General features: G+C 41.1%; 1 protein-coding gene across 17 annotated transcripts in view; it reads left to right on the top strand.

Moving 5' to 3' along the window:
* Window positions 1-47: 47 nt before the first annotated feature.
* Window positions 48-13,042, top strand: part of mapta (microtubule-associated protein tau a) — a 34,007-nt gene continuing 21,012 nt past the window's right edge. The window contains exons 1-4 of one of the 17 annotated variants that reach the window (XM_068736770.1): window positions 48-138; window positions 8,786-8,921; window positions 11,504-11,575; window positions 12,172-12,264. In XM_068736770.1, the coding sequence (XP_068592871.1) occupies window positions 8,804-8,921; window positions 11,504-11,575; window positions 12,172-12,264 (283 nt within the window). In that variant the 5' untranslated portion in view covers window positions 48-138; window positions 8,786-8,803. Of the gene's footprint in view, window positions 139-5,728; window positions 6,199-8,785; window positions 8,922-11,503; window positions 11,576-12,171; window positions 12,265-13,042 lie in introns of those variants that run through there. The other 16 variants (XM_068736767.1, XM_068736781.1, XM_068736764.1 and 13 more) reach the window with 16 other exon arrangements.

Below are 13,042 nucleotides of genomic sequence, written 5' to 3'. Positions count from 1 at the left end.
ACAGGTTGCATTTCACTGCAGCCCGTTTCCACTCAGCAGCGCCCCCCTCCGGCCGCCCGCTGCACTGCGACGAGAAGAAGCCGTGTTTGCCCGGTGAGCGACTGCTGCTGAAGACACAACACCGCCGTCTGCACCCAGGTAAGAAAAACAACCCAAAAACCGAGACATATTTCTGTTATTTGTTCCAATCCGACATCAGCGCGTTTGAAACCGGAACATCGCAGCGGGTCAAAGCGCTGCGTCGTGTTTCTCCATCGGCATTCGTCTTGTCACTTAATATATATATATATATATTTTCTGCTTGAGGTGGGAGAGGTTGGGCCTCTGAGCGTTTACACACGTATAGAAATATCATGCACGTGAATGAAATACATATTCGCTGCACACTTTCCTCCTGCAGCGGCTTGTTTTGCGCGTTTATGGTGCGTTTATGTTTTTATTGAATTGTTCGCGATCTCCATCTCCATCGATCCTCCTTCTACAAGATATCAGAGAAACGTGTTGTTGCGGCCGTCGCCATCACCTCCCTCCGCTAACACGGCCGTGTTTGTCCTCCCTCATTCCGTGCAAAAACAAAAATGTCTCCATCCTCCTCCTCCGGAGCAGGTCCTTCTCTCTCTCTTCCAGACTCAGATTGTTCCTTTGCGCGCTGTGACAAGACTAATCCTCCAGAATATTCTATAATCTCGTTATTAACGGCTCCCAGAGGACAATAACGCGATGTTATTCCTCTAATATATGGTTTCATGTTGGCAGCTTTCTTGTCTTTGTGTCGTCTGATGTGATTTGAGTGTGAACGTGTTGCTTTTTTTTTTTTTTCTCCCTCGCTCCCGTTATTCTGGATCTTTCTCTTCTTTTTTGCATCTGAGGGCCTACATGGTTTCCAGCATCGCAGCACACATCCGCTCCTTTTATTCTGCAAACAGCATCAAACCCGATGCTCACACACCCCTCTGGTGTTTTGCATTTCATTTACATGTATGTTCATATGTCCTGCAGTATTTAGAGAGCAGTATTTAGAGAGCACATAATGTCGGGGGGGGGGGGGGGGGGGGGGGGGGGGCGCCCTGTGCGCAAATGCCAAGCCCATTTTTCATTTGATCAACAGAGGAGAGAGCGCGCGCAGCAGCAGCGTCTCGAGCAGCGAACCGGGCTACTTATCTGACACATATGGGCTCCTCTGTAATCCGGCCCCGGGGTCAGCGGACAGGATCCTGATGGCGCAGCGTGGTGCATGCATGGAAAGCCTTTTCAACCACGAACCCCGGATGAGAACAATGATCTTAATGCGCCGCTCGCATGTCAGCGGTCAGAGCCTCGTAATACCTATAGTCTCTCTGACACACCTCTTTCCATCCTCACCGGGAGAGACAGTTTCTTCTTACGTTGATTTGTGAAACAAGGAGGGGGGGGGGGGCATGTTGTGGTCTGCAGCTGGAAGCCATTCCTCCAACCCGCCAGATGAATGAAAGACATCTCAGTGTCGTTTTGTTAATCTTTGAATAGACACATAACAGCCTTCTGCATGCGCTTTGGAACGAGTTGTTACTGCAGAAGAGCAGCACACACACACACACACACACACACACACACACACACACACACACACACACACACACACACACACACTCCCAAAGAACTGCTGAACTTGTAGTTTTTGCAAATGCATCTGAATGCAACACTCACATGTAACCGCCAGAGAGTAACCGCCATGAATGGACGTCTTCATGGAGGACGTATGAGGCAGACAATGAACACTAAAACAGCTAAACCTCATGTTCAAGTAAGAAAACCAAGTAAAAACATTTTTAAATATGTTTATAACTCAGACGACAACCTCCGGTTCTGAAAAGTGAAGTCAAAGCTTCATGTGTTAAAGCTGCATTCTCTCTAGTGTCCATCAGGGGGCGACTTCTCTAGTTTCAAGTCTTCTTCAATACAGCATGATGTTCATTTAGTAAATGATGGTCCATTTAGAGTCAAACAGACCATAAATCAGGGTATGCTTTAGGGGCGGGGCTACACAGTTATTGACAGGTCTCTCCTCAGTCCAAATATGGTCACTTCCTGTTCACTGGTTGCAAAAAACAACAAGATGGCGACGGCGAAATTGCTGAACTCATGGCTTCAAAACGTCCACAAACCAATGAGTGACGTCACGATGACTACATCCACTTCTTATACACAGTCTATTCTTATAACTGTATTATAGTAAATCCAGTTTGATTTTAAATGTCTCGACGGCGAATAGGATCCAAACCACATTAGAAGTTTGTGTGAAATATGATTCCAATCGGATTTCAAAGTGTTGAGGTGCTGAACAGAATCCATGCTGCTGTAAAGGACGACACGGAGGAGGACACTCACAGAAATGCACTTTTATAGTCCACATCGTCAAAAATCAAGAAGCAGTGTTTTTGCGGCAGCCTCCTAAACGATTCTCAAGCTTCAAACATTGAATCAAAACTGTTAGCAGCATCAACATGTGTGGTTGTTGCATTGTTCTGTTGTCAGAATCGAGAACATCGATAGCAGCGTGCTCGAGTTCTACTGAAATCAGACGGGATCACGATGATTTCAGAGCAACAGGTGTTTCGGTGTAACGAGCGGCCGTATTAACTGGTGACTTTCAGCCGAATGCGTCTGTGGTTTTGCTCGGCGTGGACAATAAACACGGATGAGTCTGTACTTAAAATAGATTTCACGAGGACATCTCCGTGGTTCTGTTGTTGTTTCCAACAGCTGCCGTCACTACGAGAGGCCGCGACGCATTCAGGGAGAGTCACAAGTTAACACGGTCACTCGTTGAACCAAAACACCGGCGGCATCTATGGCTAAAAGCCTTTAAACGTGATGATGACCACTAGACTATCCTTCAATATTCAATGTTTAACTACAATTATTGGTGGTCTGTACTGAACATTTGGTTTAGGTTTCTCTGTCATTCTGTAGCTTCTCAGTGCTGGCTGCCGTTATGTATTCAAATCCAATATTACATTTTTTTTGTCTTTGAAGAGAGAGCATAGAAAACAGCTTCAGTTCTGTCTGACAGCAAAGTAAAGAAATAAACTGAGTTGTCTAACATGCGTTTTGCTGCAGCACTGAACTGCTTTGCATAATAAATGTCGGTGGACGATGGAGACGAGTCATAACAAAAGATGCAGGTTCATTGTCGTACTCCAGACCTTTGATTGAAACAATCACTCGTCTGAATTCGGCGTCTGACTATCGGTTGAGTCGTCGGCTTCAGCGTCAGGCGTTATGAAACGAGTCTATTTAGCAAAGACGGGCTGCTGCCTCCTGCAGGCTGGAGTCCAGAGGTGACCTCATCGGCCTCGGCCTCAGGGGCTTAGGCTGGCAACACCAACAACATCACTGGAATTACTTCTCTAGACGAGCTTTCACACACGTTCTTTAGACTCAGATTTCTGATTTAGAGCTGAAACTACAAGTTCATTCATCGGTTAGTCGAGAGACGGGAAATTCATCTGCAACAATTCATGTTTTAGGTCATTTTTGAGCACAAAAAAAAGCTAAATATTCTTCTCAAATGTGAAGATTTGCTGTTTTTTCGGTTTTATGTGAGTGCAAACTATATATATATATATATATATATATATATATATATATATATATATATATATATATAGATTTAGAACAAAGAAAACACACAATTTGAAGACGTCACTTTGAGTTTTGGGAAATTGTGAAAGTATCATTTTATTGCCAAAACAGAAACTGACAATGAGAATTGTTATTTAATTGCAGGCCTAATGTTCTTCTTCTGGGGTCTTTTGATTGACTCAAATTTTGGATAATCAAACATAAAGTTTGGTCTTTGTCGTTTACGGTTCTGTAAAGACAAATGGATTCCCAGGCGTTTCCTCCAGACAAATGGTACACTTTTTATTCGGCATGTGTGTGTTCATTCCGGTGAACAGGAAGAAAAAGACGAGATAAAACTCAACGATTGCCTCGTTAAAGAGAAGAACAAATGCCACGGCGAACTTTAAACTGCATTCTTGTGCAGTTAATTGGCTCCATGCTGACGGAGGATTGGTTCATTTCACCAGTAGACGAGTGTGTGTGTGTGTGTGTGTGTGTGTGTGTGTGTGTCTTGTGTACATATTGAAACATGTAGCAGCTGGAGATGACTTTACTCTCTCCACCATGACAACACAAGACGACTTCCTCATGTTTAGAATTCCACACCGAGAGATCGTCCTCCGTTATGTAACGGATGTCTTGTGTTGAGAGCAGCAGGGTGTGGTTTCTACATCCTGGAGGAGAGAAAACAAAGGTGGAGAATATATTTGACTACCGGGCATCACAGCTGCTGAACAGGAAACGTGTGTCGTTCCCCCCCCCCCCCCCCCCCCCCCTCAGCTCCACCTTCAGCTCCTCCACCACGTCACAGAGCGGTAGAGCCGGTCTGCAGGGCTGAGGGAGGGAGTGCTGAAGGGAAAGTAGGTCAGAGATGCAGAAGCAGTGGAGCATGAGAGCAGCATCCTTGTCTCTGAGCTGCGAGCAGCGCCGGTGAGCCGGCAGGACGATGCACAACGCCTTCCTTTCAGGGATATGATTCGATTTTTTTAGCTATTATTTTACTTTACCCACCTAATCATTACATCCACATTACTGATGATTAATTATCAAAAAATCTCACTGTGTAATTATCTTTTACTGACTGCTGGTCAGACAGAATAAGTATTTTAAAGACTAAACTTGTGATATTTAATCGATAAACAACCAAAATGTCCCCCAAAGACAAACTATCTTTAAGGTTTCCGTTGTATTTTCTGTCGTGCATTAGAGCTGAAAGGTTAGTCCATTATAGATGACATTTCTTAAGAATGGTCTCTAAAACACAAAGATATTTACTTATGACGTAAAACTGAAAATATGCAGCAAGTCCTCACATTTAAAAGCTGGAACCAGAGAATATTTGTCATCTTTTTCTTGGTTGAATGCTAAAAAAATAATTGATTTTCAGAATTGTTGCCGATTAATTAACTGTAGATTGACTAATTGATTAATCTACGCAAATAAGCAAATAATGCTGAAAAAAAGCCCTTTTTTCTGTCTCTTATATGAACAAATTTTTGGACGGTTTGTTTGACAAAGAGAGGTCATCTTGGATTCTGAGAACATGCGAAGTTCATTTTTCACTGTTTTATGACTCCCTTCTATGGGTCAAGCTACAAAAAAAACACCACGCATCTTTTTGTTAAATGTCGGCGTTTCATTCTGCTCCACTTTGGTGCTTCACACATGAACATCGAGGGGTTAAAAGCAGTTTTCAGGCTGCATGTTTGGCTTCATGCTCCTGGAACCAACGTCCCTGTTGACCGAAGCGTCCTCGCAGATCCGTCTTCTAGTCCGGGTTTTGCTCGGCGCCAACTTTACACTTTCACACGACCCTGAGAGGATCGAGCTGCGTCAGCTGACCTTTTCCGGCCTCTTCCCCCTCATGAAGCCGCGACAAAGAGCGCTGTCACGTTCCCTCTCTGCAGCAGGTGAAATGTGTGAGTCGTTTTGTGTTAAAATGATGGAAATGAAAAGTGTTTGCAGAGTCTTTGAGAGGCCTGAAGTTCCAGAGATATGTAGTGGAATAATGTCCCCACACTGCAGACTAATGCACACACAGTTATCAGGTCAAGGATCCAGCTCTTATCAGCGTGGAGATTGTTTGCTCTCTGAGCTCCCGGATGCAGAGTGAGCGGCTCCTCGGAGTGGATTGTCTTGGTTGGCAGGAGCGCTCGTTGTTTGGAGTCTGTCATGTGTGATGCCACAATGGCAGTTTTGTCCGGGAGCACTGAGAGTCCACTATTCATTAGGATTTCTATGGGACACACAGATATATCTCTCTCTCTTTTATTATTATAATATCTCCTGTTTGTTTTTTTTAAATGCAGTTTTTTAAAGGAGAAGTCTGGTGTGGTTTTTGTTATTGTCAACAAATCAGTTAGTCTCGTTCCAAACCTTTTGAATCGCTGCCTGGTTTATTTCAGCGAATCAAATTTCCACTGTTTGGACAAAACAAAAAACCCAACAGAGCCAATCAGAGCTCTGTGGGCGGGATCAACAATGGGGACTTTATGTTCCCGCGCCAGAGCCAGAAAAACTACAAAAGGCGCGACCAAGAAAATGGCGGCAAGCGTGGAAGAGATCGATGGCGACGCAGCGGTGCCGGTTGCCGTGAGTGAACTTACTGAACTCTTTAAAATTGGTAGATTTGGTTAAGTTAGCAACTATTAACAGACGCTGCTGCTGTGACGTCGGCAGGACGGATGCGTCGCTGGCTTCTGATTGGTTTAGGTAAAAATCATAACAAAATAATAAAGCTCAGGGAATTTTATAAAGCAGCTGGTCACTGTAGTTTTTATCAAACACCTCTCAAACTGGAGGGAATTGTGCATTTTGTCGGAGGACTACTTTCAGTGGCGGATGAATCCACACTCGGGAGAGAGAGGAGTTTAAATGTTTTCTGTCCCGATTCGGTCGCCACCACGTTCTCCCCGTTCATTGTTTGCTCTGAATGTGTGACGCTGTTTAAAACATGCAAGGTCAGCAGATACCGCATGAACATACACAGAGGGAAGGTCACATGGGTCAGCCAAGTAGAGTCACCTCAGCAACAGTTTAGGCATTGCTGGTCGTGAAGAGGCCGTTGCATCACTCGGTGGTGAAGAGCTGTAAAAGTCCTGCATTCAAAGTCTGATTTTACTCTCTAGTCGTATTATCACAAGATGTACTTAAAGTATCGAAGGTTTTATTATTATGTATATAACATAGTTTGTTGATACTGATGGTGAAGTTAGTTTTAACTACTTTATTTTAGTCCAGTGGTTTCTCAACTTGGGCTCGGGCCCCTCTGAAGGGTCACCAGGTGAATCTAAAGGTTGCGAGATGTTTAATGGGAAGAAGAAGAACAAATAAAGTTCTGATGCACAAATCTGGATACATTTTTTTAGGGCTTTACTTATTTTGTAAAATTTTAATAAATCCATTTGAAATGTTATAAGAGGCCCAACTACTCGCAGACTTTTGTAAGACAAAAATGTCAGGAATCACGAGTTTAATCTTAAGAATGTTTTATATTTTATGAACGTATCATATTTAGCTTTATATCTGTAAAGTAACTATATGCTATAGCCGTCAAATAAATGTAGTAGTTGTGTAAAAAGCACAATATTTCCCTCTGAAGTACAACCGTACCAAAGTAAACGCCTTGTGTAAATCTACTCGTTTACTTTCCGCCACTGACAAACATGAGTTAAGCCACAGATTATTTATTTTATTGCTGCGTGATATTGACTGATGATTATTGTACCAGTTTATACTATAAACTGTGTTTGGGTTCGTGCAGCACCTCCGAGAGATTAAAGTGAAAACACAGACAGGAGGGTCCAAACGACGATCAGAGGCCGACAAAGCTGCTTCAACATACGGACACGGAAAGAGCAGTTTGGATGCCGACAACGATTACGCCATAAGCCCTGTGTGTGTGTGTGTGTGTGTGTGTGTGTGTGTGTGTGTGTGTGTGTGTGTTTGAGGGCAGTGGAAAAAAAAAAAAGATTCAAACTGAAAACTGCTGATGTAACGAGAGGCTTGTGTTTAATCTGACGTGTAATCCTCTCTTTACAAGATTTGACGCAACTCGCATCTCGCCGGTTGAAGAAGCGTTTGATGACTTTTACTGTTACAGTGGTGGAAAGTAACTAAGTACATTTACTGTGTACTTCTATTTGAGGTACTTGTATTTAGCTTGGGTCTTTTTTTTTCATACCACTTCATACTTCTACTTTACTAAATATTGTACGTCTACTACATTTGAAAGCTTTAGTTATTTTACAAATTAAGATTTTTGCACACAAAACACATGAAGAGCTTATGAAATATTATGTTTCTTAAAATAAATTTAAATATCAAACAGTTTGTTCAAGTACAGCTGGAACTATTAGCCAGTAAAGCCAATAAATTGTCGGCCGTTTTGATGATTATTAGGGAACATTTCATGGTTCATGTTTCGCTGTTTTTTCTTTTAACAGTTTTATTAAATGCTAACGTATCAGTGATAATGTTTCGTTGTGACGGCATTTTTCACTATTTTTTACAAACCAAACAATCAATTAATGTAGAAAATGATCAGGGCATTATTCCATAGTGAAAATAATAAATCATTAGTTAATAGTTCAACATGAGCTCCAGCTCCACCAACATTAATTTACATTAATGCATGATAATAATCTAATAAAAGTATATATAATAATAGAACAGTCACAGTTTGAATACTACATTTTCATGATTACACCTACATACTTTTACTTGTAACAGAGTATTTTAACAGCGTGGCATTAAGTAAAGTATGTGAATACCTCCTCCTTCACTATCTATTTATAGTATCTATAGTATTAGCATCTTGATGATGATGATGATGATGATGATGATAGAACATGAAACAAACTTGTTCAGAGGTGCTTGTTTAGGAAGCTAATGACAGTGAGGACGACGTGCACATGGGCAGAAGGGACTATTTTTATCAGTCAGGCTGTAACACGAAGCGCCGACCCGACATCAGGAAGTATAAATAACTGGTCTTCAGTGTCTGTTTACATTCGGTGGTGACGGACTAAGTTCTGCACGCTGGACAGACAAAGTGTCCACGAAGTGCACGTCATGCTTATATTTTAATCTTTGAAACCAGGTGGGTCAGCAAATGTGTCACGACTTGTTGCCAATGTGAGACAACCCGGACTTAACTCTGTCCCCGCTCTCCCTGCAGCCCGACCTGCGACTGGCAATGGACTACATGAACAACGCCCCCAACAGCTACAGCTCTGGAGACACCATGACCTCCTCCTTAGCCAACATGACCATCAACGACCAGCACCGCCAGGAGAACGGGGTCATCATGAAAGGTACGAGTCAAGTCGCTTTTATTTAAAAAGCTACGTTCACGTCACAACGTGATCTGCTTGCACGTATTTGATTGGCCCTTGCTGGATGACTTCATTCATGCAGCGCTGCGTGAACACGGTGACGTAATCCTGATGACATCATTTGTATTATCATTACATCGCGGTTCAGCTCAGCAGCATCCAACGTTCACGCCAGCACTCGTATAAAAACGCCTCTCTGCCGGTGAACTGTTAGAAATACACAAAAATTAATTTATCATTCATGATATTTTAGTTTACAAGGTTACAACAAGTGATCTTTCTGATATCAACCTACAGCTTCACAAAAATATCTGTTTTAATATTGTTTATGTGCAACAACAACAACAACAACGCCTGAGAATGTAGCTCTTTAAATCAACAACAATGCAAGTTTACATTTATTTACATACAATAATCCACTTTTTAATATATATATATTAATCATAATGAGGAAAATGTGTACAAAAGTACTTATAGAAAGCAAGCCGTTATAAACCAGTGATTTGGGACCTCGGCAATTAGAGGGAAGATGATAGAAATTATTTTATAAAAATAAATAAAATCTAATTATTACTATTATATTGTTATTTTATCTTTATTATTACTATTATGATTATTATTATAAATATAATTTATTTCCTAGAATTTGTATTAATTATTAAATAATTATTATAATGAACAATATTTGTATTATTATTAATTTAATTAATGAGAGTAAGGATTTATTTTTATTCTATTTTTTTATTTGTCATAGTATTGTCAGTGGGTTTTTATGTTTTGTCATGTGACCCAGCTGACTTGTGGGTAAAGTTTGAGGCCCTTAGTTTAAAAGTCAATCCGAGTCACTGTGGCTTTAAATTAGCGCTTTAATCCCAGAATATATTCCTAAATGATCTCAACGAGTCAAATCTCTCATGTACAGTTTTACTAAAAGTCACCGTGGTCTGTAGAGGTCGGGGGGGCAGACCCCCACAGTTTCAGCTGCGTTTGTTTTAATCAGCTTTACATAATGGATACAAGACATGCTTCACTGGCCCGAGTGCCCGGCTGCAGCTGCACTGTGCTCTGTAATCTGGGTCAGAACGAGCTCCTGTCTCCATCAAACAATCAGGCTCTTAACGACGCGCAGGAAGATAAAGCCACATGTGATGATAAATCCTGAAAGGATAAATAAATGTCTTGTTTGTCAGTTTCACAGTTAGATAAATAAATAACGGTCCTGGCGGATTGTTCAATAGCTAATAATCATTTTCAGTTTCTCCCCTCTCATCCCTTCTTATCAACCGTGCGGCCAATTAGTGCGTAGCCTAGCTTTTCCCAGTTTACAGCCCTCACTGGTGCAGTCGTTCTCCCCGTTTTCACTTCCCATCATCTCACGCACAAACAGGAAGCAGCAGCACACACAGTCAGGTCCGCCCGTCTGCGGTGAAACACTACGTGAGTATCTCATGCATCTGTAGAAGAGAGTAGAAGACGTAGTTAGGAAGTGTCATATTTGTAGTGTAAATGTTGTTGTGTGGTTGTGTTTAGTTCAGAGCAATAAATTGGGTTAAGAAATTTAATTTCCTTTCATAAATTAATTAGGAATCAATTTAAAATGTTATCCTGTCAGTCTTAATTTTACCCATAAATGCAGTTAAAGTGGCAAATACAAAAATGCATTTTATTCTATTTTTCTAAATCTTTTATCGTGTCGCAGATATGACAAAGTCAGTAAATCTAATGTAGAACATGGCGTCTGTGACAGAGAGAAACCCACAGAGGTTATCTCTCTGCAGCTCCTCTCAGCTTTAGAAAGAGTTTCATCTTATTGTTTATCACTGTCAGCGCTCTCATAGCGTCTTGTTCATCATGAAAGCTGTAAAAACAGTACACTAAGCAGCAGACAGACTCAGTTAAAGACCAGCTGCGTTCAGCAGATATTTGGTGGTGGAGACCAAAAACAGAACAAAAAGAGAGAGAATAGTGGACTGACATTTATCATGTGACACAAACACAAAGAGTATTAATGAATCATCATGTTGTCTGTAACCTACATAAACATAAAATATATAAATCTGTGTAAATAAACACTCTGAAATAGAAGTTAAGCCTGCAGGTACAAGTACACAACTCAGTAAAGATGTCTTGTCTCAATATTTTCAACACGGTATTGAAGTAAAGACTATACTGACCTAATTCTTTGCAAGGGTCTTAAAGAATTAGTCTGATTATTCTTTCTTCTTCTATATTTAATGGGTTTCATCTAGAACCCACCTAGAGGTTACCGCCAAGAACAATTATCTGAATTCAATCTGGATAAAATATGCATTTTAAAGCAATAATTTGGTGTCATATATGTATTTAATCTAATCATGAAGCCTTTAGATCTGTTTTAACAGGTTTTAATGGTTTTACTGCACAAACAGTTGATAGATAACTCAGACTGAATGTTTTAACCACTTCAAAAATTCTTTTTCACAGCTCACATGAACATTGGTTGTGTTCAAAGTGATTTTTTTTTTCACAGCAGCGTCACAATACACCTCCAGCTTGACTTCCGGTTTACCTTTAATTCACAGAGGCTGAAGCAGCTCTCAGTGAAAACGGTTTGAAACCTGAATCTGACCTCTGTGACGACGAGGTTCCACCTGGTACGCCTCACCTGCACTCCTCATGTCCCGAAGCTTTATTAACTCAATTTAACGCTCGTTTGGCATGTTTCAGTTTTCATTTCCCCTCTTCCACATTAAACTCCTTTTTGTTTCAGAGATAAAACTGAAGAAGTGTTCATCTTTGTTTGTTAATTTTCTTCTTTTCTTTCAGCATGTCTTGGTTTAATGTTCTGCTTTTCTGCCTGTTTGCTAATGTGTGCTTCAAACATGGTTTTCTGATATTTATACTGGTACATCTATCTGTGTTGTGCAATAAGAGAGACTCGCACCCCAAAGATAAGATAACGCCTGTAAGAATTAGCCACGGTAGCTCCCCTGCAGTCTGGGTCGAGCATGCTTTGATCGTAAACAATTTGAGTGACAGCGAGTCCAAAGCGTGGTGGAAAGTAAGGCCATCGGGTTCAAAACACTCCTTGATCTGTTGAACAGCTCCTGCAAACGTGAGAAATACCTCAGTGGCGAGGTGTCGTTTCAGAGCCCATTTAGCTTTCCGTAATCCTGAGAGATTAGGCTGAGATTGAAGGGTTGAACTGTTAGCTACATTTCTGACTGACTGACATCTATTCATCCTGCAGCAGAGACGTCTGCGGAGGAAGCCGGCGTTGCAGCTGAAGTGCCCGAGCTCTCAGAAACAGAGAGCCCCTCATGTGGAGACGAGGGGCAGCTTGGTACGCCTCCGGTCTTTCAGCTCCCGCCTCTTTTTTTTCAGCTGCTTGTGCATTTTCGGTTTCTTTTCCTGTTTGGCTTTGTTGGGATTCGCATTCTTACTTGAGAAAATTGACACCGCTCACATGTCTGCGTGATTAGCTGTTTAGCTTAGCTTAGCTTAGCATAAAGACTGGAAACAAGGGGAAACAGCTAGCCTAGCTCTGTCCAAAGCACATCTAAAGCTCACTAATTAACCATGCTGGACAGCATATGAGTCGGGATTCAACTACAGATAATTTTATCAATGAATCAATCGGTCTATAAGACATCATAAAAGAGTGAAAGAGTCCAATTTCTTATATCACAGGGCACTCAAATGTCTTGTTTTGTCTGACTAACGGTCTGAAAAGTAAAGTATAGTAACGAAAGTAAAGTAAAGCAACGAGTGATGTAATTTATTTTGATGAAATTTGAATTGATGACATTTTTAAAGGTAATCAACATGCTGTATTTTGGGTTTTTTAAATCAGCACAAACACCAAAGTGTGAAAATGTCTATTTGTGATTTAACAGGGATTATTTGCAGGATTATTTTTTGCAGTAACTTCCTGATTTCTTGAACTCTTGTCGTCATCTTGACGTTTCCAGGCAGCCAAATAATTAAAAAAAATTGTTTTTCTACACTTATACAAATACGATTTAACATGTTATTTAGAGCTTTAGCCAGGCTAGCTGTTTCCATCTGCTTTCAGTCTTTGTGCTAAGCTAAGCTAACCGGCTGTCACTTCATACATAAAG

The sequence above is a fragment of the Cebidichthys violaceus genome, unplaced genomic scaffold (assembly GCF_023349555.1).
Source record: "Cebidichthys violaceus isolate CVI_PGR_0920_01 unplaced genomic scaffold, fCebVio1.0.p SCAF_72, whole genome shotgun sequence".
In the NCBI taxonomy this organism is placed as follows: domain Eukaryota; kingdom Metazoa; phylum Chordata; class Actinopteri; order Perciformes; family Stichaeidae; genus Cebidichthys; species Cebidichthys violaceus.
This window is presented reverse-complemented; position numbering and strand designations above follow the sequence as displayed.